This window comes from Hippopotamus amphibius, chromosome 1 (assembly GCF_030028045.1).
Source record: "Hippopotamus amphibius kiboko isolate mHipAmp2 chromosome 1, mHipAmp2.hap2, whole genome shotgun sequence".
NCBI lineage: Eukaryota > Metazoa > Chordata > Mammalia > Artiodactyla > Hippopotamidae > Hippopotamus > Hippopotamus amphibius.
In genome coordinates this window covers 56,883,458-56,910,209 of record NC_080186.1, presented here as the reverse complement: position 1 = coordinate 56,910,209, position 26,752 = coordinate 56,883,458, and the positions used below count along the sequence as shown (strand labels likewise).

General features: G+C 41.9%; 2 protein-coding genes across 2 annotated transcripts in view; one reads left to right on the top strand and one right to left on the bottom strand.

Moving 5' to 3' along the window:
• The window catches only part of KYAT3 (kynurenine aminotransferase 3), a 195,278-nt gene that overhangs the window by 142,531 nt on the left and 25,995 nt on the right, over positions 1-26,752 (bottom strand). The gene's annotated exons all lie outside the window — the stretch shown is intronic.
• Positions 5,929-23,444, top strand: LOC130839579 (guanylate-binding protein 4-like). Its single transcript, XM_057713823.1, has 12 exons — positions 5,929-6,039; positions 8,322-8,389; positions 9,460-9,655; positions 13,150-13,277; positions 15,141-15,250; positions 15,454-15,650; positions 17,000-17,245; positions 18,133-18,413; positions 19,615-19,827; positions 21,628-21,730; positions 22,057-22,250; positions 23,124-23,444. The coding sequence occupies exons 3-12, from the start codon at positions 9,466-9,468 to the stop codon at positions 23,361-23,363; spliced, it is 1,902 nt and encodes a 633-aa protein (XP_057569806.1). The 5' UTR covers positions 5,929-6,039; positions 8,322-8,389; positions 9,460-9,465; the 3' UTR covers positions 23,364-23,444.

Genomic DNA, 26,752 nt, shown 5'->3' with positions numbered 1-26,752 from the left:
ATCTCATTTCCAGGCCACCCAACATCTCTCTCTTCTCTCTTTTTCTTAGCCACCCCCCTACCCACAGTTCCAAGAATACCTTCTACAATCAGAAAAAGGGAACCTTAGCTCAACATACATTCCTTCCCATTCCTCTGAGAATCATAACTACGAGGGTGAGTCAAAAATTATCTGTACACTGGTTATATTAAAACTCCTGTAAATTCCACAGCCAGAGTGCAGATAATTTTTTTTATTTTTTCAGCTTTATTGGAGTATAATTGCTTTACAATATTGTGTTAGTTTCTGCTATACAACAAAGTCAATCAGCTATATGTATACATATATCACTTTATCCCTTCCCTCTTGAGCCTCCTTCCCACCCTCCCTATCCCTCCCCTTTAGGTCTTCACCAAGTGTTGAGCTGATCTCACTGTGCTCAGCAGCAGGCTCCCACTGGCTATCTATTTTAAATTTGGTAGTGTACATATGTCAATAATACTCTCTCACTTCATCCCAGCTTCCCCTTCCGCTCCTGTATCCTCAAGTCTGTTTTCTACATCTGCATCTCTATTCCTGCCCTACCACTAGGTTCATCAGTACCATTTTTCTAAATTCCATACATATATTAGCATATGGTATTTGTTTTTCTTTTTCTGATTTACTTCACTATATATAATACATTCTAGGTCCACCCACTTCACTACAAACAACTCAATTTTGTTCCTTTTTATACCTGAGTAATATTCCATTGTATACATGTGCCACATTTTCTTTATCTATTCATCTATTGATAGGCATTTAGGTTGCACTACTCTGACAGCACCCTCATAAATAGGGGGTTAGAGTGCTTCCTTGTAGCTGGTGAGGATGCTAACCCAGGCTTTCTATTTGGCCTTTATTATGGCAAATAGAGGGAAGTCCACTATTTTTTGTGGTATTCAGTTGGGGTAGAGTGGTTTCTGTCTAAACTTTCCTTTCTGTCACTAAGCTACCTCTCTCCTGATCCTTTGGTTAAAGAAAGCATGTTTCATTGGGGTACTTTGTTTCCTTACCTGTTGGCATTGCTGACTTGTCAGCTATTCCTTCACCAAGTCTGAAATAGATGACTCAGAAAGATACCCAGGGAACTTACCAATATGACATTCCTTGGCTCCCAAAGGCCCAAGTCAGTCTTCACTACTCTCCCAAACTTTTGGTCTACATATGATTTTCTAGTGTTTGATTTACTTATAATTTTCAGCATTTTTAATTGTTCCCAGTGGGGGAATAGGGAAAAGTACTTCTACTTCATCTTTCTGAAAGCAGAAGTCTCATCAACATAGGTATATTATCTAGTATTCCTTTTGTAACTCAAAAAATTACATATGAATATATCTAATTCAAACTTAAAGAAAAATTTAAAAATTGCAAGAATAATCCACAGAATTTCCGTACTCTTTATACAGATTCACCTATTCTTTACTCCATTTGTATTCATTTTCTTCCTCTCTATGTATGTTTATATCTGTGTTGTCCAGTATGGTAGACACAAGCCACATACAATTAAATTGAACGAAATTAAAGACTCAGTTCCTCAATCACTGAAGCCATATTTCAAGTGCTTGATAGTAACATGTTGCTATTGGCTACCAATATTGACAGAGAAGATAGAGAATATTTCCATCATTGCGGAAGGATCCACTGGAGAGCTCTGAGTTTTATAAATGCATATTTTTAAGTGTTTAAAATATTTCAGTCAGTTGTAGAAATCTTGCATATTTACCACTAAATACTGTAATATGAAATTCCTAAGAATAAGAACACTCTCTTACATAACCACAGTATAGTGATCTAAATTAGGAAATTTCACATTTCCCAGTTCTACCGGGTGAACAAATTCTGAATTAATTGTGTGATTTGTGGTAGAGCCATGTCACGTGACTTTAAGCTCATTCTGTACTGTGTAAGTAGCCAAACTCATCCCCAAGAATTGAAAAAAAGCTCATCTTGGGAGGGATGTGTTAACGTTCTGCTGTGGTCTTAGCCAGCAAAGAGAAGGAGCTAACTGAAAAGCTATAGCTTTGAAAAGAGATGTACATGTTTTCCTCCAAATTTGGCTGCATTAGCAAGCAGACTTTCCTTTGTTTTCTCATCATTATAAGGTATTGGGTATATGTGAAGGACACAAAATAGGGAGTAGAATTGAGCTGGGTATATTGAGAGAAATTTTGTGCTGAACCAGAGTAAGCTCTTGTCAAGTGATGGCTGCAGTTCTATTTTTCTCATATCCAAGTAAGACCCAAGACACAAGAGGATAGCAGTTTAATTGACAGATATCTAAACTACTTCTTATGTGGGAATTAGGTGGGCTAGTATTACACAGTATAAGATTTGCATTATACTCCTACAATTGTGATATGACTATTAGGCTCCAATATTCTTAAAAAGTAATGGAGGAGAATGAGAAAGTAAACACTTCTGGTGAAGTATGTGTAGATCCAAAACAATTAGAGGAACGGACAACACTGAATGAGACCTCCATTACGGTGCATGAATGCACAGACACTTGGGGCTTTCGGTGTGTATCAGATCCTGCTTTCTCTTTTGGCATAGCTCTAATGGACACCTTCCCCCCAACCCCTACCCAACAATATTAAAGTCTGTGAACTTTGATCATGTGAACTCTCTGACACTCCAAGAATGGTAAAAGGAAACATTAAACCAGAAATAACTTTTCTCCTTTTATAAGTGGGATCTAAAGAGAGTTTAGCTTGAGCACTCAGTTAAACAGTGACACCTGACGCCCTAGTGACAAATTAAACATTCCTCAACATTGAATGGACCATCACTGACAAGTGCTAGAGATGTTTAAGGGAGGTATACACATACATATGTCTTCACCACACCAATCCAGATGCGGAAAACTGGAATTTCAGTATTCCTTTACCTCATGTTCCAGATACACTAAGGCTGAATTTCCTCAGGTGATACACCTCCACGCCAGCTTGTGAGCAAAGTGACATATTTATTATAGCCTAGAAGCAATCGAGGTCTACGGCCTTATATTTTGTATAGTCTCCAAAGCCTATTCTTTTATCTTGTTTATTTCTGTGCTCTGCAATATCCAAGATGCTTTTAGTTTTGCCTTGTTTTCACAAACATTTTGTTGCACTGGATACTCTCTCCAGTTCTAGTGTTCCCTAAGCCTATGAAGTTTATCCCCAAAGGACTATTATTCCTTTGTACAGACATTTTCCTCTCCTGATGAACTGCACTCATATCTCTGAACTGAAAGCGCTTCAAGTTTGAGCTGTTTAGAACTCTGGTTCATCCACAGCTGTGGTTTTTCACTAAATGCTGAGTAGCAGGATGTGAAAATGAGACTCTGCCTCTCAGAATTTTCACTAGACCCAAAGCTTAGTACACTAGGTGACAAAGAAGCACAATTTCTAAAACAAGATGCTAGACCACTTTTTCTGGAGTTAAATTAATAGAAACTGAAGAAAACTTCATTTCAGTTAAATCAAGTCTCATTGACTGCCTTCAGTTTAAGAACCCATTTTAATCATTCTTCCTTTTCCAATATTATACTTTTGTGAATTAGACTTATGGAATATAATTTTTAAAGTACTTTTCATGAAGCAATTACACACCATGGAAGCTGGAAGTAAGACTCCAAATGTGTTTTACTCATTTGTAAGTAATAATATATATCATGTTTCAGAGCCAAATGTATCTAAGTGGCCTTACAGCCTTCATCTCGAAACACACACCCTTATACCCTCATTGACAAAAACAAGAAGTTAATGAAAACAGAAGCGAGGCGATCAAGAGAGCCAGAACCAGAGTGAAGTAAGCCAGAAAGAGAGAAACAAATACCATATGCTAATGCATATACATGGAATCTAAAAAAAATGGTACTGATGAACCCAGTGTCAGGGCAAGAATAAAGAAGCAAATGTAGAGAATGGACGTCAGGACACGAGGTGTGGGGTGGGGGGTGCAGAATGGTGAGGGGGCAATGGGAGAAGGGGAAGCTGGGAAGAAGTGAGAGAGTAGCATTGACATACATACACTACCAAATGTAAAATACAATAGAGAGCTAGTGAGTTGCATAACACAGGGAGATCAACTCACTGATTGGTGATGGCTTAGAGGGATGGGATAGGGAGAGAGGGGATATAGGGATATATGTATAAATACAGCTCATTCACCTTGTTGTACAGCAGAAACTGGCACAACAGTGTAAAGCAACTGTACTCCAATAAAGAGCTTTAAAAAAACAAGAGAGCCAGAACAAGACCAAGAGTGAGAGAGAAAAGGAGAGAGAAATTTCTTGGATCCAGGTAACTGAGAAAGGATTAACTTTATCTGGTCTTAGGTCATGTGCATGATCTCCCCCTAAATCAATCTCGGTGGCTCAGGAATTATGGGGCCATGGAAATTTTCCCAGCTTAGGTTTAAGTCTTGAATCGGCCAAATTTAGTCCCAGGATCCTAGAAAACTCTGTCCCTGATACTGGCGTATATACTTTTAGAGTTATAACATGCTTTGCAGCTCCAAATATGGTATCATTCTATTTTACAAAATAAGCTTATGGCAATCGGGCTAAGGATTATTACACGTTTGTAGCTGCTTTTGCAGCTAGATAAGTCTGCATGTGGAATACGTGCCAAAGCACTTGCTCTTGGCGAGTCTTGGGCATAGAACTTGGAGATTATACTCTGCCTGTCCTTCCTTTCCCTCACTACCATCTGAAATACAGATGTGGTAGTGAAACCCTGCTCCATAGGGTTAAAAACCTGTAGCAGAAACTGGTGACTAACAGAGATTCTTGAGCTCATCTTACAGAACAGCAGATAAGGGAATAGCTTGTTTGAAAAATCCCTCCTCTTGTAACACTACAGAACTGGCTGAAATCAGGTGAAACCAATACAGCTGATCAGAGTCTACAAAGAACAGACTTGCTTGTCCCATAGGTAATCTATGGTCATCACAGCCCCAAATTTTCTGACCTGTTTCATGACAGATGCCCCTGATTTTTCACATGCGTCCCATGAAGAAGCATGTAACTCAGGTAAGCCTGCACAGAATAGCAATTACCTCACCTTTCCCCTACCTCCAATCACCTTTCCCCAAGGCCTAAGACCACCCTGCTTCTTTGTCCCCTAAATATTCCAAGCACCTCTCCTTCTGGGAGGCAGACCTGAGACTTGTTTCCTGCCTCCTCACTGGGTTGCCTTGCAAATCAAGTCTTTCTCTGCTGCAAACCTCAGCATCTCGGTGTTTTGGCTTGCAGCTCCTCAGACAGAAGAACCTGGTTCCCTAACAGCAGCTGTCAAGCTTTTAACTGGCAGGTAAGCACAATGCCATAGAGGATGCAGAACAGGATGGAAGGAATGTGAATCAACCCCCAACCCCCAAATGTGCATCTACCCTAGTAAAAGAAAAGGAAAAAAAAAAAAACCAAACCAAACCAAAACAAAACTGTAACAAAATAATAGTGAATAAGTCTGGGCTATAAAGTCCAGGATTTTATACACACACATATTTTTATCTCTAATGAAAAAATCTCCAAGTTAAAAACAAAATGCATTTTTAGAAAGGAAAGAGAAAGGAAAGGAACAAGTGAAACATTCTTCAAGTGAATAAACAAACCCCTTCTCTCACAAAAGCGCCCCTGGGAGGCAGGCTGTTGAATTCTCTCATCCTACCATTACTTGGCCCACATTCACGGTGGGGTCAAGGACACCTAAGCCTCCTGTGGAGGAGGGACAAAGTTGGGTTTGCTCAGCCAGGTGTGGAACTCTGTCTTCCTGTCTTTCCAGATTTCATCCAGGTTCCCGTGTCCGATTTAAAAAAAAAAAAAAAAAAAAAAAAGGTGTGTCCTTATGTCCTTTCGATTTCGATTTTGCTTCTCATAAATCCTACCCATAACTGGATAGCCTATAATAGTCATCTGACTTTTCAGCTTCTGAATATGAGTCGTTTTCCGGAGGAGCCACATGCAGGAGGAGCCCTAGGGGCGAGCCAGAGCAGCTGAGAACTTGAACCCCGGCTACAGTGCCCGCGCGCCACGTAAGTTTCTCCTAAGCTTTACCTTCCAAGCACATGTCCCTTAAATAACAATAAATCCCCCAGCGCAGACCCCACACTGAAGCAGCAGAAGCCGCGGATGGCAGCGCCGGGCGGAGGGTGTGCGCCCGGCGGGGCGCGTGGCTCTGGCAGCTCAGCGTCTCCTTTTGGATCCCAGGCGGCTGCGAGGCGTGCTGCTGGGATGCGCTGCTCCTCCTTGAACATCTAAGCAGGGTTGCAGCAAAAAGTCCGGCGTGGGAGAGGGAGGAGTGCTTGCGACATCTTCTGAGGAAAGGGGGCTGAAGTCCTTTTTAGGACCCCTGTCCCCTCGCAGAGACTCTGCGTGAGGTCTCTTCCGCCAGCCCCCTCCTTCCCTCCTCAGACACATCCTGACTGCGCCCCACTGGGCATTGCAGAAACAGAGAAAAGATGGTCCTTGACATAGAGACAATTTAAATCTTAAATTGACCCTGGATTGTTTTTGTCTTAACCGCTGATCCTCTGAATCTACAGATCTGTATTATATGGGATAATTCAATTCACTCTCACTAAAAAACGATTAAGAATAACTTGGAAGGTCTAATCATGTTGGTTTATCATGCATTGTTTTTCATGAGTGGCCTCTACATTAGCTGCATTAGAATACTTTGTGGTACTTGCTGAAAATACAGAGTCTGGGGTATTTTAACTATCACTTTAGATAACTCTCCTGAACCGTAACTTTGGAAACTGTTGATCATCTTCTGCCATCTAGTAACAATTTTCTTTTCCACTTGTTTAGTTTTGAAGATAAAAGCTTTTTGGTTTTGGTACCTCAGGATACTTTGAATTAAAAAAGAATCTCTGTACACTCATGGACTTCAAGCTTTATCAATATTCAGTCTAAGAAATAAGCTCTACAATTTCTCTTGCTTACAGCTATTCACCTTAAAAATAAAACAGGTGTTTTCCCAGCAAAAGTGAGTTAATTCAGGAATAGCAGAGGAATTGCAATTTGGGACAAGGAAGCTATAGCAAAAGCCATAGGCAAGCCCAACAAAGAACCTTATTTGATAGAGAAAAGGAACGTGCTGCGGAGGGTGGTTTGCAAAGAAAAGTCAGAGTTCAGGTGATGATCAATTCTCATTGACTCACTGAGTTGCCAGTGAGTCAATTCTTGCGGAAGATGCAGTGTATACCTTTTCTGTTGGGGACTGTCATTGGTGACTCTTTCCTGTTGAAGATTTTTCTCTTGGGGTCTGTAACTGACAATTCTTCCTGAAACTGACCTCTAGTCGGTAGTTCTGCATGAGAGCTCCCCCTTCTGGCCTGCTGACTCCATTTGCGTGAGGTTTCCTTCTGGGGAAGGGTGGCGAGCGCCCAGTGCCAGGTGCTCACAGCGCGGGCTTGTGGGAATCTTAGGTCCCAGACCAGGGATGGAACCAGCACCCTCCTGAGTGAAAGCTCAGTAGTCCCAAGCACTGGACCGCCAGGGAACTTCCCAGGTTCCCCTCCATTAATTTTCACACAGCACAACAGTTAAAGGTCATGTTCTACTCCCCCATCTCTGCTCCCAATCCACTACAGGAAAAGGAACGCAATGGTACAGAGGAAGTCTTGCTCAATAAATTCATGTTTCTTCAGATAAAAAGATTTTAGATACAGTACCTTATATTTCTTGGCAATTTGCAGCTTACAGAACTCATTGAGACATTATAACACATTGTCTAATTGCTGATTATTGAAATAGTGCATGAATCCAGGAAAATTTTTTTCTATAATTGATAGCCTATGTGTTACCAGTTGTACAGTAATGAAATGCAAGAATTTCTGACTTATCTATAAACTGATAAGAAAATGGAGGCTTTGGAGGTAATTTCCTGTTTCAAGATTTCAAAAGACAGTAAGTGACTTGACCCCTCTGGTTTGAACTCCGGCAGCCAGACTCCAGAACCCGTACTCGGACATCCCAGGGCAGCTCGGAGTTCCTGCAGCCTGACTCTTCCCCCATCAGTGTCCTCACTCTCAGCTGTCACTGCTGAGGCTCAGCTGCCTGCTCATCTCCCTCATGGGCTGTTTCCTCCCACCTGCTTGCAGCCAGGGTGAGAAGTGTCAACTGTTTCAGGGCAAAGCCAATCCTCCACTTTCATTCAGAAATTACCCTCCCTGTCTTCAGAGACAGTCTATTTTAAAACAATCGTATACAGGATTTACTATGTAGCAGCATAATTTTAAAAGCATTATAAGCAGAATGAGATATTGAATCCTCCTAGTGACCATAATGACTGATTGATTTTTACTTTTAGGGTCACCATTTTACAGAAGAGAAACCTGAGACCCAGAGAAATTGATCTTCCCAGTCATCACACAGTTGGTAAAGTATGGGGACATGTGGATGTTGCTTAGTATTATCTTGGAGAAAATAAAGGGACAGTCACAGCTCTCTGACTGCTGTCTAACTCTTGTGATCATGAAACACCCAATCATTGTGATGAAATCATTTAAAGTAGAGCCTGGCCCAGAGGTGAGACGGACAGATACAGGCAGGCCTTAACACACCCTGGTTGCTTGCCTCTCTTCCCTATCAGCTTAAATAGTAACAAATGTCCTGTAATTTCAGTGAATAAATTCATTTTTGCATGCACAACTTTGTTAGGTACCTTTAAGGACTGTCCTATTGCGTTTGAGAGAGAGCTGCATTCTTTGTCTCTCCTTTCTCTCCAGTCACTCCTCCTCCAGCCTGTTCTGTTCCCAGCAATTCACTGCATCTGTCCTCATCAAGGTCACAGATCACATTCATTTTTCCTTTCTTGGCAAGTTTTTCCCTGACTCAACTCTATGTCAGTTCAACCCCCAACACTCCCAACACCATTCCCTGCTTATTTCCTTCTGAGCATTTACCATCCTCTAATACATATATATGTCTTTTGCCTTTACACGTTCTATATTATCAGTCTCCTTCACTAGAATAGAGCTCCACGGGGCAGGGATTTGTATGCATTTTGTTCACTGTTTGATGCTGAGCCCCTAGTACAGTGTCCAGCACATGGTAGGTTCTAATAAACATTTGTGCAATTAATGAGTGACCAAATCAGTCTGGAACTCCAGGAATCACCTCTGGTCACTCCTCATCTCCTTCATGTCCCATTCTGCCTCTACTTAGTGTTCTCAAGGCTCCATCATCAGTGCTTTGTTTTCTCATTCTGTTCACTGTATGCATCACGTGGGCAAGCTTGTTTTAGGGTTCATTTAAGCAATATGATAATGTACGTAATGTATCTATACAGCCCTTGACACACGAGGCTAAATATTTGCCTTTTAGAAATATACAAAACATATAAAATTGATATTTAAGTTCCACAAGAAGAAGGCTGATGTCCACATGACTTAAGTAACCATGAGAGATGACCTTATGTTCTACTGAGTTGTTCCTCTGGGTTACAGCTTCCCATGGCGTCTGGATCCACCATAATGGACCCCATCTGTCTGATGAAAAACCAGAACAATCAGCTGAGAGTGAATCCAAAAGCACTGAAGATTCTTGACCAGATATCTCAGCCTGTGGTGGTGGTGGCCATTGCAGGGCTGTATCGGACGGGAAAATCCTACCTGATGAACCGCCTGGCAGGACAGAACCATGGTGAGTGTTGTTCAGTGTCACTCATGACCATTTGCTTGGAAGCAGTGATAACACAGGCTGCTGGTCACCCTCCTCTACTGTCACGTTAAGGAAGAGCCTAACCCCTCCCACTGAAGAAAAATTCTCTCATCACCGCATTTATAACTTCAATCCCATCTCTCCACAATGTGTATTTTTTTTCCAGTAATCATGAGTTCCTAATCCCATCAAAATATCCACCTCGTTCATCCTGATCCCCCACTGCCATCTGCTCAGGGGCTCATCTTCAACAGTTATTCCCTTCCTTTCTCCTTCATCATTTTGCCCTTAACCACAGAGTCATTCCTAGCAGCAACCAAATACTGTTCAACATGTCTTATTTTTAAAAAGGGATGCAAGGAATTATAGACAGTAAAATCCCTATATCCCATATCTCAGTGGAGGTACCATGCATTCTTTTTGGCTTAATTTCACAGCAAATCTTTGGTAAACTATACCCCTTCTCTTTCTCTAATTAGTCTTTTCTAATATATGAACTCTAACACATTTGGAAGAGTGCGTAAAAATATATATAAAGTTGATAAATGTGAAGTGATCATCTGTTGAATCACCACCCAGATCAAGAAATAAAACATCGCCAACACACAAAAAGCCCAAATCACACCCTCTCACACCCTCACTAGAGCTCACCAATGTTTTGGTTTTCATGGTGCATTCGATCACTTTTCCTATGTAAACATAATTTTGCAATCTATGTAAACATTCCTTAAAAATAGCTTAAACTTTACAAAAGGAATTACATTCTGTTATTCATTGGGATCTTGCTTCATATTCCCAATAAGAAGTTTATGAGGTTCATCTAGCCTGTCACATGTGCCTGTAATTATTTTCACTAGTTTATGCTTTGCACCTGACAGAAGATACCACAATTTATTCATCCGTTTGTTGCTGATGAATGCTGGTATTATTTGTAGCTTTTATCTTTTATGAATGGTGCTCTCATGATTATCCTTCCATCTATATCCAATGCATGTGTACACTAACTTCTTTATGTTATATCCAGAAGTGGAATTGCTGAATCAAGGAGGATGTATGTCTTCTGCCTTTCTAGATAATATCAAACAGACTTTTAAGCTTTGTGTTCAGTTTATATGCTTATTAGCATAATTTAGAATTCTCCACATCCTTACAAAATTTTGGTGAAAGCACTTCTTTTTTTTTTTTTTTTTTGGGGGGGGTACACCAGGTTCAATCAACTGTTTTTATACACATATCCCCATATTCCCTCCCTTCCTTGACGCCCCCCCCTCGAGTCCCCCCCACCCTCCCTGCCCCAGTCCTCTAAGGCATCTTCCATCCTCGAGTTGGACTCCCTTTGTTATACAACAACTTCCCACTGACTATTTTACAGTTGGTAGTATATATATGTCTGTGCTACTCTCTCGCTTCTTCTCAGTTTCCCCTTCACCCCCCGCCCCCTCCCATACCTCGAGAAAGCACTTCTTAACTTTTGGTGATCTGGTCTCTGTATAGTTGCACGTTCTTTGCCTCACTACAAATAAGCTTGAGCACCTTATCACATATTTGGCATTTGCATTTCCTCTTTCGAGAGGGTTTTTTTTTCTACCAAGTTGCTTGTCTTGTTTCTTACTGATTTTTAGGATAATCTGCCTATGTCCTGTTGGGCATTTCTAAGAAGAACACACACCATTTTTTTCCTAATGCCTTCCTCTGTGGCTCAGCAGCTCCGCACAATTAGGGGGTAGAACAGTCCACTAAACTCTAAGGATCCCCAGGAATATCTGATTGCCTCTCTCACTCAAACGCTCTCTCTATCTCTGTCTCTGTATCTTTCTCTCTCTCCCCCACCTCTCTTTTTCTACCTTTCCTTCTCTCTCTTTTTGGTTTGAAATCTCTTATTGGCTTCAAAGAAAACATTTATGTTTGTCTTCCTTTGAGAGGAACTTGATCACCAATCAGGGGAGGACACTTTTCCTTGCTAGCCTAAATTAATAAATAGGTCATTTGGGGAGGGATTAAAGATTTGAGAACTCTAGGAAAAAGATACATACAAGGATTTTCAGCATTGTTTTTTTTTCTACTCGCGATAGCATCAGGTATCAAGGAGGTGGTTTCCCTTATTGAGGAAATACCTAACCTAGTTTTATTTTAAAACACCTGAATTGTGACTCACCACCCCAGTCATGTCACAGGAAGAACAAAAACAAACAAACAAAATTATCACCCAGTCAAGGTGGAGTAGCAGAAACAGGCCACTACTCCCTCTCCTTGTGATGACTTCTTTGTCTGTCCTTTAGCTCTCATAACTGACACTGATGAACTCCAGTTACACCTTGTCTTTTCTCCCTGGGGGAACTGGGAGCTCAGATTGCTCTGTACTAATCAGCAAGCAGTCAAATACCATCACGATGTAGAAGAGTGCAGATCATCTCAGGTGTTAGACACTCTCTGAACAGGATGTGGCAGTTGAGGGGCCTGAGCCATGCGGAGCCATGCTCCCCTAGGTACTTCATCATACCCATTTTTATTCTCTGTTGAAAGGAGCATTGGCATCTGGCAGACAGTCAAAATCTTGGACTGTTGGATAAGATGTATTGCCTACAACCTCTTGGGTGTATATCTCACATCTTCTTCCCCTTTGGGTTTAAGTCTTTAGAAGAAAGGGTAAGCAATTCTCACAGGTTCTTTCTGCTTTCCCTTCTATTATAGCCCCACCTGAGTCCATGAACAAAGAACTCATCTTTTTTTTTTTTTGAAGAGAATAGAAATGAGGAAAATATGGGAAGGAAGAGGAGTTAAAAAAAAAAAAGCTAACAAAATCTGATGAATCAGTCCAGGTTCTGAAAGGACACAGATAATCCACTTAAGGGTAACTGAAGATGTTTGATGGAGGGACAATTACAAGGGCACAAGCAGGGAAAAGGGGACGAGTGGAGGATGCAAAAGCAGTCAGAGTGGCGGGAACAATGGCCAGGTAGCCTTTATAACTCCCATAGTGTAAAGAGGTAAAGAGTGGATTCCAGAATGTGGCAAAGACCAGAGTTACTGGATGGAGCTAAATGAAAGGAGATGTGACCAAAGTAGAGGAACAGAGGCTCTGGGACATCTTGGCTCACCAGGGTGGAAGCCAGGAGAACAGGAGGCTGACTTCTGATTGCCTGCTGATACCTATCACTGGTGAGACTCCAGCAGAAAGTGTAAGATAACAGAGCTCTTCAGTGTCAGATAAATATAGGAAGGCTTACAGAGCTGACATTATTTCTGGAATGTGACAGATTTTGAGCCGTTAATGTTAGGAGCTGAATAGGGGGCACAAAGTGTTTCTTGATAAGGTTCTGAATGTGTCCAGAGGTTGGATTTTCTGTCCTTGTTGAAATGGAAGCACCTTCCTCCCAGGAAGGCACTCACTTTGAGACAAATTTACCCAAAGTGACCCCTGGGCGGCCTGGGCTAACTGTTCTTACTGTGGGTTGCTTTCTCCTCTTTCTTTGCAGGTTTCCGTCTGGGCTCCACGGTCAGGTCTGAAACCAAGGGCATCTGGATGTGGTGTATGCCCCACCCCTCCAAGGAGAGCCACACCCTGGTCCTTCTGGACACTGAGGGCCTGGGTGATGTGGAGAAGGTGAGGCAGGGAATCGTCTTTACTCTTGAAACTTTATTCCTGATACTCTACTTACAGTTCAATTTCCCATCTCAGTTCAAATTTTATGACAAGTTCCAGTAAACTGCAAAACCAATTTATGAATAATGAGGCTAAATTCTCTAACCTTGAATTTATTCTTTAATAAGATCAATATTTTGGTTATTGGGGATAGATCTCCTCATTTTTAACACTGGGGTGAAAGTTAGCAAATATTTATTGGTCATCTGGATTCCTGGTCTTTGTGTTAAGTACAACAGATATTGCAGTGAGTGAGGTATGGGCCCAGAGCTGAGTTGGAAAGATAAAAAATATACAGTCTTATCAGTACAGGGAGCCATGAACAAAAAAAGTGAGACCCTACCCCAGTTGTTCAGGTTCAGGAAAACATCCTGGCGGAAGCTATAATCCATGGAATCAAGTGGCTCTACAGATTAAGGTGTATGGAGTTATTGGGGTTGGAGGTAGGAATCATGAAAATACGTTTTCAGTGAATAAACTATTTTTTAAATCTCCAGAAAAGCTTCCACTATACCCGGAATATTTTATTCCAAGTTTGGGGCTCTGAAGATGAATTCTTCAATGAATTCTATAAAAACATGAGCTAGACCCACCATTAGAATGTAAACGGAATAACATTATGTATTTTGTCTTCACAGTCTTACTTGCAATCAATCTTTTCTCCTTATCTGTGTTAGTCTGCATCTAAATTAAAGTAGTAGCGGTGAATCTTTGGCTTTCATCACTGCAGACAAGGTTTGGGGCATGAATTAAGAAATTCTGAATTTAAAAATCCAGATTTAAGGTATTCAATAGTCACTGCAGTAGTCAATCCAAGACAGTCTACTGATTCCTACTAGATTGTCGTTTGTATAACGTTCTTCTTTTCATCTAATTGCATTTCTCAAGGGACCAAAGCACACCAAATTGCAAACTGATAGCAGCAGCACTACTTGCTGCCCTTACTACATGTAGTGCATTTCCGTAGCATATAAAAACTGTCTCAAAGTCACTCATGACTTGTCCTGAATCTCGTTTTCAACCTCATCATCTATTACCACATGGGCAAGCACTAGTTCCATCAAGTAAGATTACCTCGTAATATCTCTATAAGACCACACTTTCTGACAATTGTAATCACCATCTGTGGGTCCTTCCACCTGCATGGTCCCTATAGCTCCACAAATCCACATTCTGTCAATTCTTTAAAGCTCAGCTGTTTTCATCTTAATGCCATCATATCACTGTCAGACATAATCACTTCTTGCTCTGAATTCACAGAGTACATTTTCTAGATTTTTTTTTGGAATTGCCCCTTTGTGTTTTACATTATAATAGTTGGTTCCATGCCTGACAGTTTATCATCTAGGATGTATTCATATGTTCCCAGGTATATGTGCCGCTCCATCTCTCTAGGGCAGGGACTGTGATATGAAACCTTATATCCACACGAGCAGATGCAGTATCTGCTGTTTTCTAAATGCACAATGAACAGGTGAGGAATTTAACTGAATATCACTCGTCCCTAATATAGCCCATGATCAAGGAAAAAATGGCAAAAGAATCATGGTCCACTTATTATTGCATAACTTCTGTGTTCTAGGCACTGTACTAAGCATTTGACACACATTTATGATGTCACTCACTGCTGTTAACAGCTAATGACCCTGATGCTCTGAGAGGCATCAGTGTCAACACCAGAAAGGTTTGCATTTAGCACTGTCTTGAAATTTTATGTTATTTGCCTCACTATTGAGTTACACTACAGCTGTCACAGTAAATGAACAACTGAATGAGAGAATGGGGAGTGGAGTCCTCAGTCCCCTGCTGTAATGTACTTTCTAGGGTGACTCCAAGAATGACTCGTGGATCTTTGTCCTGGCCGTGCTTCTGAGCAGCAGCTTTGTCTACAACAGCATGAGCACCATCAGCCACCAGGCCCTGGAGCAGCTGCAGTATCCTTCCAGGAACTGAACCACATGTTTCATTCAGGTTATGGGGATAGCAAGTGACTCTGTTTCTTCTTTCCCTTGACTCCATTCTCATGGCTGATGAAAAGGGAAAACGGGGCAAAAGGGAATGTTGATAAAACTTGTTTTGGGGTGAGATCTGGAAATTGTGTTGGAGGGCATTTCTCGTTCCTTAGCTAAGATCCCAGCTATGTGACTGAACTAACAGAGCTAATCAGGACAAAATCATCTCCCAGCTCTGGCGAAGTAAAGGACTCAGCCGATTTTGTGAGTTTCTTTCCAGACTTTGTTTGGACTGTGCGGGATTTCATGCTGGAGTTGGAGTTAGATGGACACCCCATCACTGAAGACGAGTACCTGGAGAATGCCTTGAAGTTGATACCAGGTATCAGAGCAGGGCCAGGGTGGTGGGAAATTCATTAGAAGGTGGGGTAAACAGAGCCCTGACATTCAGCACTTGATGTCATTCTTCATTTGGGGTTGGAGTGAGGCTGTGCTAATGGTGTTTGGTGAATGACAGGTGGGTGTGACTTCAGTCATTATTGTTACTGGAAAAACCCCAGTGATCAGAGCTTAAGCCCACAGAGGAAATTTAGAATCCAATATCAGAGCAAATGATTTTAGAAAAATTGATACCTTGAAAAAAAAGACTCATAAACATATTGCATATTAAGTCTAAGTGCTTCTCCTTTCCTATTTGAGAAATATAATCCATCAACTTGGAAACAGACTCACAAGGTAAACAAAAGAACTAATTTTTGAAATACCTTCTTTTAACACAGTGTATCTTACCAGCATACATAGCTACTTCCTTCATGTTGATAGATAGCTATTTACACACTAAAGAGTTCAGAAAAAAAAGAAGGCATTGGCATGTCCTTTAAGTAAGAGTGTCAGATCCTTAATAGGTTCTTCCTCATACTATCACACTCTTCATTCTAGAAACTTACACAGTATATGTCATGTTACTATATGAGTTACTCAGATTATTTTAGCAGAGAGTGGTATGGGTGGTACCTAGAAGCAATAGTCATTTCTTAATTTAATCATTTACTCATTCTTTCAATAAATACTTGTTGAATTGCTGATATACGCCCAGAATCACTCTATACGAGAGTCACGTCCAATGTAAGATGATGCAGAGGATGGATGAGGTCTCCTAGTTTCATTGAGGCTACCCTTATATGAGAGGGTGTCTGCTAAAGTAATCTCCAAACGTATTTATAGTATGTGTACTTTTCTACTTTGATATATGTCTTTTCTTTACTGTCCTGAGTATCATTTCTCTGTCTAGGGTTATTTTCTCAGCAATATCATAAATACCTTTATCTCTACCATTACATTACTTTAGAGCCCACATGTCATTTCTGACATGGGGACTGCAATATCAGGAAAATATTTCTGACAACTTATTGGATTTTTCTATCACTGAAGAAACATCTAATAAACAGCTGATCCACTGTGCACCATGGAAGGGTAAGGAAAATAATCAACAGTTTCTTCACTTGCAACGGATTCCTTCCCTGCCTCCTCAGAAGTACTTCCTTTACTCTTAGCTCTGTACAAAGAAGGGGAGGGATGTCCTATGCCCTGAATCGATTAGTATAGATTCAATAATAGGAGATACACAGGCACAGAAGTTACAGTGACGCAAAGATCCATGGAAATGAAAGTCCTCAGCCCCCCTACCTACAGGCGGTTCCTTCAATGATTGCTGTTTTTCCACTTCTGCAGGCAAAGATCCCAAAATCCAAAATTCCAACATGCCCAGAGAGTGCATCAAGAAGTTTTTTCCAAAAAGAAAGTGCTTTGTCTTTGATCGGCCTACAAGTGACAAAACATTATTACGTCACATTGAGAAAGTGCCAGATAACCAACTGGATGTGAATTTCCAGAAGCAATCAAAAAAGTTCTGCTCATATATCTTTACCCATGCAAGGCCCAAGACCCTAAGAGAAGGAATCACTGTCACAGGGGGAGGTGAGCCTCCTTTGCTACAACATATCTCTCTGTGGTTCAGTGTGTGTGGTGAAGTTGTGACTGCACTCTGGGTTTGTCAGTATTTGTCTTCTCATCTCCAAGTAACTTGGAAAAATGGATGTTCATGCCACACATGGAAATGCATGTTTCTTCATTAAAAGAAGCCTGTATTAGTCTACCAAATCTCAGGAACCTATTACACTAATGATATAAGTTAAAGATTGAAATCTTTATGGCGATGAGCTGTCTGAGGGGATAAGTGTTTTGAGTGAGGATATGCAAGATATTTTGTGAGTTTACATGAATCAGAAAATAAAGAGTAGTCCATGAATCCATGTAAGCTCACTGAGAGTCTGAGAAACAAATGTAAATATAATCTTATGTACAGGGCTGGCTTCACGCACATGCCACCTGGGCAGCCACACAGTGCCCTGTGCCGAGATGGGCCCTGCTTATTTAATGTTTATATTACTGGCCTGAAATTCTTGATGACATTTTCATCAATACATTTCCATTTACAAATAATCCCCACAAGTTATGTCATTTACCTACATGTATTATGAGTTCTTTTTATTTTCTTACTAAGCGAAGAGTGTTCTGGGAGACCTTTGAGTATATTGTTTGAGATTACTGAGCTAATATTGTAATGGGATGAATTTGATCCAAAAGATAGAGTGAACAGGAGATATAGTGATGTTATTATAAAGAAGTGGATTCATAGAACGAAAAGGAGGAGGATACAAGAATAAAGAAAATGAGGAGAAGAATAAACAGAAGAAAACTTCAACTTCAAAAAATTTTTAGTGATTTTTGGAGTGCTGATCTCTAAAGCTATTAAGACGGAAGAGAATTCTCTCTTTATTTCATAAATATCATGTATCATTCAGGGTTGGGGACTCTGGCAGTGTCCTACATAGATGCCATCAACAGTGGAGGAGTTCCTTGTTTGGAGAACGCAGTGACAACTCTGGCTGAGCGTGAGAACTCAGCAGCTGTGCAGAAGGCAGCTGACCACTACAGCGAGCAGATGGCCCAGCGACTGAGGCTCCCCACGGACACGCTCCTGGAGCTGCTGGAGGTGCACGCAGCCTGTGAGAGGGAAGCCATTGCAATCTTCATGGAGCACTCCTTCAAGGATGAAAATCAGGAATTCCAGAAGAAGCTGGCGGTAATGTGGCCTAGAATATATCCTTCCTAATGCCTTCATCTGGAATGATACCTATACACCCCCTTTTGACTCCATGATTTATGTGCTTCTCATCATAAAAGGAGTTTAGATCTTGTGAATGATTGGGCTCTACAGGCTACAGTCCATCCTTTTCCTAAAAGTTGGTCTTTTTATTTTCTCCCTGTGCTTAGCAGCTGGAAAAAAAAAAACACATCTATTAACTTACAGTTCCTCAGGTCAGATCCTAGCCCAGAGTCTATGGGTTTCCTGCTCATTGTACCACAGCTGAAAACAAGGTTCAAATGGGCTTGGTACTCACATGGATGCTCTGGGGAACCTCCCTCCATCTTCAACCCAGCCATGGTGCACTGTTTCCTTCCTTTGTTCCTAGCCTCTGTGACTACCTCTTCTGCCACCAACTGGAGAAAACAGCTTTTAAAGGGCTGTGACTACTTAATGCCCACCTAGGTAATCTCCATTTCATAAAGTCAACCTGTTCCCTGCAATATCGTCTAAACACAGAATAATTGTTCCTCATATTCACAAGTCCAGGGACTATGCAGTGTGTGGACACCAGGAGAGAGACCTCTTGGAGATCACAATTCTGCTTACCATTGGCACCTTCACTGAAAGTTTGACTTTCAGTCTCCCTTGACTATCCTATAAGTCACAAAAATCTTAGTTCATACAGAGTAAAACCAGCTCAATTGTAATGTATCATCAGTACAAGCAAAAATTTCTGTTCCCATGTTTTCACACACTCAAATCCTCAGTGAAACAAGAATTCAAAAAGAGTTCAAAACTCTGTTCAGTGTATACTTAATTCATTAGTAGGAAATGGATTTGCTATGCACGTATTTTTATCCATACCACCCAAGGGTGCAGAGGAAACCCTACTTCCAGTCTTAATTGCACTTGCGTTGTTCACTGGTGATGGGTGGATCACTACTAATGCTACTACTGTTACAGCAGTAGTTTGCCTCTGCCAACCCCGTCGTTGCACAGATGTTGAGACTGAGCCCACAAGTCACACAAAGAGTTGGTCAGAACTGGGACTAAAACTAGACTCCTGACTGCACGTTATTTATCGTGAGTCTCATGTACCCTGATGCTTTCAGACTGCTTCTTCCGAGAGGATCACAGGTGGACCTTCCCTTCTAACAGCTTCTTTCTGTTGGATTTCCCCATATTTCCCTGGCAGGACATCATGAAGAAAAAGAAGGACGTTTTCATGATCCAGAATGAAGAGGCCTCTGTCAAATATTGTCAGGCTGAACTTAAGCAGCTTTCAGAATCCTTGATGAAAAGTATTTCAGGAGGAACTTTCTTTGTCCCAGGAGGACACAGTCTTTACTTAGAAGCAAGGAGCAAGTTGGAACAGGACTATAAACTGGTTCCCAGGAAAGGAGTGAAGGTGAGGAGTAATGGCATTGGGAAAGAACAGCAGATTAAAGTCAGAGGGCCTTGTTGGTCCATTTGGTTGCCAGGTCGTGTTTGTTCAGAGGCTGCTGGTCATGAGGATGCTGACTGTGGAACCCAGGGGGGCTCTCCTTCTAGTGCTGCATTTGTGGTGAGCAGAGTGAGGGACCAGGAGACACCAGAACTGTTGCCTGTCCACTGGCGGGAGAAGCAGGTCCTAGGGCTCGTGGCAGCCCACTGGAGAAGAGAGCCAGATCCTGGGGTCTGGGTGCAGGGCCCAGGAGTCCCAGAGCATGTACTGGATCACTGCTGGGTAGAGCCAGTTAGGCTTCTGGATCTGGGATGTCTGGAAGCTTCTGTTGGCCTCATATAGGTCCAGGTCTGAGCCCAGCTGCTCCCAGGGCACGATATGGCCCTGGGAGCAGCTGAGTGAGTGTGATCAGGTCCCTGACCCTCTTATGGACAAAGCCATGTCTAGAGGTGCCTGTGGGCACAGGAGGTTTGCTGGCAGGTGGGGCTGCATCCATGCCGTGTTATTTGCTTGGCCTGAGGCTCCCAGCACTGGCATTTGCAGACCTGGACCAGAGCAGGGTTGGGTCTTGGGGTTAGTAAGCTAGAGGGAAGATTCTAAAATGGCTCTTGTCAGCACCCGTGTCAATGTGATAAAAGGAGCTCCCCAAGAGGGCTGCCGCCCGTGTCTGTGGCTCCAGGGTGAGCTGCAGTTGCCTGGAGAATCTCCAGGCTCAGCAGGTAGGTCTGACCCAGGCTCCTATGAAATTACTCCTTCTTCTCTGGATCCCGGAGCATGTGAGATAGAGTGTGCGCCCTTTGAGGGTTAAGACTCTATTTCTTATTTTGAACAATAAAATAAATGATATTTTAAAATGTTAATCCATAGAATTAAAAAAAAAAGACTCTATTTCTCTCAGCCCTCTGGGACTCCTGAAAGTTACCCCACTGGCTTTCAAAGCCAAATGCTCTGGAGGGCTGTATTTCTGGTGCTGTTCCCTGGTTGCCGCGGCCAGGATGGGGCTGGGACCTCTCGCTTCTCTGGGAGGACCTCTGAGGTTGTAATTATTCTCTCGATTGTGAATAACCCACCCAGGGGGATGGGATTTGACTATATGGAGACTCCACCCCTCCTACCCATCTTGTTTTGGTTCCTTACTTATGTCTTCAGTTGTAGGAGATATTTTCTGATAGGTTCCAGTCTTTTCACGGATGGTTGTTCTTGGAAATTGTTGCGATTTTTGTGTGCCTGTGAGAGGAGGTGAACTCAGGGTCTCTGTACTCAACCTTATTGCCGAGACAATCAATTTAGTCCTCAGAGTAATGAATTAAGTACTACTGTCATCCCCATTATAAAATTGAGACATATGATGTATGGATAAATTACTAAGTGGCCTAAGATCACACAGCCATCAAGTGGTGGTGCTGGTAGGGCAGCTGTAAGTTCTTGGTAGTCATTCAAAATTCAGAATAAAGCTTAGGAAAGCTTCCTGGAAGAGGAGGTGGAAGCTACAATTTGAAGTCTCCATAAATGATATCCTAAGAAAGAAAGAGTAGATGAGCATTAGTCAAAAGAAAAAGAATGTTCAGATATAGCTGTTGCCAACAGTGGAGGATGGGTGTTTATAGAATTGCACATAATTCTGGGGTCTGTAACCATTTGGGGATCCTACAGAGGATGGAGAACTTAAAGGGTCCAATCTGTAGGTTTATTGAACAGTAATTTCACAGCAAGACACTACATCTTTGCTGCCTGACAAATCTTTGCTCCTTGTTGTTTCCTCAGGCAAACGAGATCCTCCAGAGCTTCCTGCAGTCACAGACAGAAGTAGCGGAAGCCATCCTGCTGGCAGACAAAGCCCTCACTGATGGGGACAAGGCCATGGCAGGTACAGGGGAGGGCTGAGCTCACAAAGGGAAAGGTGTCTCTTGTGCTGCCCTTTGGCAGGTATAGTACCAAACACTTCCTGACACAGAAGCTTCCCCTTCTTCTGTGGTACCTCTCTGGTACATCTGGAAATAACCTTGGGGGTTTGGGTGGCACAAACATCTGTTCAGTGCCTTTGCATCACATGCTGAAGCATGTTTTCTCATATGGTAGTAGGAATAGTCAGATTCCTTCCCACCAGTTTAAAGCCATTTTATCTCTGAGTAAGGAGGTGACAGCTCGGCCTAACTGTTATATTCTTCCCTCTTTAAAACTCTTGTGAAATAGTTGAGTGTGCCAAGAAGGATGCAGCTGAGAGGGAACAGGAGCTGCTAAGAGAGAAACAGAATGAAGAGGAGCAAAACATGGTGGCACAAGAGAAAAGCTTCAAGGAATACATGACCCAACTGAAAGAAAAGATGAATAGGGAAACAGAAAACTTCCTAAGAGAGCAGGAAAAGATGCTGGAGCACAAGCTGAAAGTAAGTCTGGATGGGTCTGGGCAGGGCCTGATCAACAGAATGCTAGCTTCTCAGAAATAAAAGCACAGAAATTTGACCTAAAGACAGATCCCAGAGGGAAATCCAAAGACATGTGGTTCACTGTAACATCAAAGAGATGTGGATTGTGCTGAAGACTTGCCTCTGTAAGACTCAGCACCTGCTGTAGTGCTAGGGTTTGGAGTGTACACATAAATGGCCCAGTCCCCTGGACTGATGTTTGTGGTGATTACAGGGTCACATTTGCCCCCAAGTGAATAGACATCAGCCCTAAAGTCCTTGGAATTTTTGGTACAACCATCAGAGACCTGGAATAGTTCCATCTGCTCTTGAAAGTATCAGATTGTGTCTGATATGAAGTATTACATTCTGAAAGCTCTAAAGTGTGCTGCATTTGTTTCCAGGCTTGCCTTATTTATTTTAAATACCTAGAGTAAATGCATTCTTGGTCCCAACCTGGACTTTGATAGCCAGTGTCAAAAAGAGAGTCAGCAGTGCCATTTTTGTGATATATTTGTGGTCATCCTACCTCAGTGAAACTGACAAGTATTTAGATTTTCCCTACATTCCCTCCCAAAGTGCATTCTTAGGGCTGGAACACATTCCTGGGGTCGTTTTCAGGCCTGACCGAGTCCCAGCTCCTCTGTCCCAGGTAGATGGTATTGAGGGATCCTGGGAAGTTCTAAACCATGAATGTTCTCATTACCCAGGTCCAAATATTTGCAACTATTAGATAAACATCAAAAAACCTCTAAGATATTAGAGAAATAGACACACATACTTATCTGCTGTACTTGTTTGATACAAAATGCTGATTTGGCATATTTTCAAAAGAGGACTTTCTCCTTTTTACAGATGCAAAAAGAACTACTTAAAGAAGGATTTGAAAAGGAAGCTGTGGAGTTAAATAAAGAGATAGATCAACTAAAAGGAGACATTGAAACAACTAAAAATAATCAGTCCTTAAAGATTTCAGAGGCCCTTGATGTGGCTAGTATGGCATTAGTTGCAATACTTCCTGGGGGCTATAAAGTACTTGGTATGGGAGTGAAACTTCTCTCTGATGTTATGAAAAAGCCTCAGAATCCCTGTTAAGTATATTTTGAAAGGCTTCTTAGCTTTTACTATTGTAATACTGTAGCTTATGTTTAAAATATGTATGCCATGATGGCTTTGTTGAAGAGGAATTTAAAAATAAAATCTGATTACCAAAGAATTACCAAACTGTTTACTAAAGTGATTACCAGGGCCTGAAATACCAAAAAACAATCAACTTTTAGAATTCATTAATTTAAAGAAATGTAAAAAAAGTTGGAAGAAAAAGATTCATTATAGAAAAGTATTAATAAAAGGAAAAAACAGATGGTAAGAAGAACATTTGTAATCTGTAGTACAATCACGTAGATCAATTTTTTAAGTTTTATTGAGCCCTTATAAATCAGTGATGAAAGAGCAACACATTTTTTAAATGGGCAAAAATATGCCAAGAGGATAAATGTGTTTAACTTTACTGATTATAAATGATGTACAAGGTAAAATTAGGGGGGACCTGTGTCCTGGATGCACCAGAAAGAACAGCTTGGACAGGACACTGGTGGGCAAGGGTTCCAGGAAGTTGGCAGTCCCTGATATTTGCCAGGGAGAGTGCAAATTAAAAAACCTCCAAAACCAAATAAATGAAGAAGAAATAGGCAACATACTTGAAAAAGAATTCAGAGTAATGATCATAAAGATGATCCAGAATATCAGAAACAGAAGGGAGGCACAGATCAAGAAAACACAAGGAATGTTTATCAAGGACCTATAAGAACTAAAGAACAAACAAAAAGTGATGACACAATAACTGAAATGAAAAATACACTAGAAGGAGTCAATAACAGAATCACTGAGACAACGAACGAATAAGTGAGTTGGAAGATGGAATGGTGGAAATAGCTGCTAAGCAGCAGAATAAAGAAAAAATAATGAAAAGAAATGAGGACAGTCTCAGAGACCTCTGGGACAACATTAAACCCACCAACATTTGAATTATGGGGGACCCAGAAGAAGAAGAGAAAGAGAAAGGGTCTGAGAAAATATTTGAAGAGATTATAGTCAAAAGCTTCCCTAACATGGAAAAGGAAATAGCCACCCAACTCCAGGAAGTGCAGAGAATCCCATACAGGATAAACCCTAGGAGAAACACAGAGGCACACATTAGTCAAACTAAAAAACATTAAATTAAAAGAAAAAAAATTAAAAGCAGCAAGGAAAAAACAAAAAATAACTCAGAAGGGAATTCCCATAAGGTTATCAGCCGAATTTTCAGCAGAACCTCTGCAGGCCAAAAGGGCGTGGAAGGATATATTGAAAGTAATGAAAGGGAAACACCTACAACCAAGATTACTCTACCCAGCAAGAACCTCATTCAGATTCAGCAGAGAAACCAAAAACTTTACAGGCAAGCAAAAGCTAAGAGAATTTAGCACCACCAAACCAGCTGTACAACAAACGCTACAGGAACATCTCTAGGTGGGGAACACAAGAGAAGATGAAGAAGAAAAAGACCTATAAAAAACAAACCCAAAACAATAAAGAAAATGGCAATAGGAACATACATATTGATAATTACCTTAAGTACAAATGGGTTAAATGTCCCAACCAAAAGACACAGATTGGCTAAATGGATACAAAAATTTCCTCCTACTCCTGACAGTATTCCTACTTCTCTGGAGCCACCTACTTCTCCTGGTCCCTCTGACAGATCCCAAACTCCAGCTCGCTGTGTCCCTCCATACCCTCTGTCACCCCAAAAAAGAGAGGCTGGTCCCTCTGGGGTAACTCACAGTGGAGCTTCCTATCACCCAGGATCAGGGAGATTATGCCCTCTTAGGGAAGTGGCAAATGGTGAAGGGACAATCAGAGTACACGTGCCCTTCTCTTTAATCGACTTAGCCCAATGCAAACAGAAATGGGCCAATTTTCTGAAGACCCTAGTAGGTTTGTTGAGGAGTTTCATGCCTTAACCCTGGTCTATGACTTAACTTCAAGTGCTTTTATCTACCTGCAGCACCCCTGAAGAAAAACAGAATCTGAACAGCAGCCCAGGGGCACACTGACCAGCTTGCCAGAAACCAATCCGAACATTATGCTGTGGATGGAGATGCATTTTCAAATCAAGAACCCCCTTGGAATTATAATTCCCAGGTGGGAACAGAAACCAGGAAGCACATGATCCAATGTGTATTAGAAGGGATGAGAAAGTATATCAGAAAGTCAGTTAACTATGAAAAGGTTAAAGGAGTTACCTAAGAAAAAAAAGAAAATCCAGCCCTCTTTCACGGGTGCCCTGTGGAGGAACTTAGGAAGTATATCAACATAGACTCCTGTACTTCCAAAGGTCAGACCCTGCTGGGACAGCACTTCATCAGCCAATCCACCCCTCATATTAGGTGGAAACTCCAAAAATTACAACTTGGACCGCAAACCCCCATGCCCCAACTCCTAGATGTAGCCTTTGGGGTATTTAATAATCGAGATCAAGCTGAGGAGGAAGAGAGAACCCAATGTGAGAAAAGACAGGCCAGGGCTCATGCAAAACTGATAGCCGTTGCTGTCAGCCATGCCTTATGACCTCACGACACCCCAAGGGGAACGAGAAAGTTGAACTATCAGTCCGGAGGTAAGACCAACAAGGGGGAATGCTACAAATGCAAGTCAACTGGCCATTGGGCACGAGAATGCCAGAAAGGGGCCCGAGAATGCCAGAAAGAGCCCCCCGGGCCATGCCCAGCCTGCAAACAAACAGGTCACTGGAAGAGGGACTGCCTTCTGTCCCGAAGGCGAAAGGGGGCTCCCACTCCCAAGATGGCCATGCTGGACGACTGAAGCGGCCTTGAGATTCTGGCGGCTCTCCACAATGAGGTGTCTATTTCCATTGAGGAGCCCTGGGTAGTCCTTGACATGGCAGGTAAGAAAATCAGTTTTTTACTTGATACAGGAGCCACTTACTCTGCCTTAGTTTCTCATGCTGGACCTCTTTCCTCCCGTTACTGGTGTTGATGGGAAGCCTCGCACCCATTACTTTACTGGGCCTCTCACTTGCCAGTTTGAGCAGCAGTTGATTTCACAAGCCTTTTTAGTTGTGCCTGAGTGTCCCACCCCACTACTGCAGAGAGACCTTCTGAGCTCCTGAGGGGCCATGCTCCAGTTAGGAGGTCCCGAACAGCCCCATATCTTAACTCTGACTAAGATGGACCAGCCAGAAGAGCAGGGTCCTATTCCCAGCCATATTCTACAGGCAGGGGACCCTTTAGTATGAGACAAGGAATCCCTGGAAGGGCCATAAAAGCCCAACCTGGAAGAATTAGCCTTAGGCTAGAAGCTGCCTATCCTAACAAGAGACAATATCTCATAAAGCTGGAGGCAAAGAAGGGTTTACAAATCCTTGCAGATAAATTCTTAAGGCATGGCTTCTTGGGTGCCCTGTCAGTCTCTGTGCCATA

What these genes read in the sequence shown, in the direction of transcription:
- LOC130839579 (XM_057713823.1), top strand. Translation starts at nt 9,466, where the DNA reads ATGGCGTCTGGATCCACCATAATGGACCCCATCTGTCTGATGAAAAAC. An exon ending in GCCTGGGTGATGTGGAGAAG is followed by an intron (nt 13,278 to 15,140) that starts GTGAGGCAGGGA and finishes TGTACTTTCTAG; the next exon opens with GGTGACTCCAAGAATGACTC. An exon ending in TTCCCAGGAAAGGAGTGAAG is followed by an intron (nt 19,828 to 21,627) that starts GTGAGGAGTAAT and finishes TTGTTTCCTCAG; the next exon opens with GCAAACGAGATCCTCCAGAG.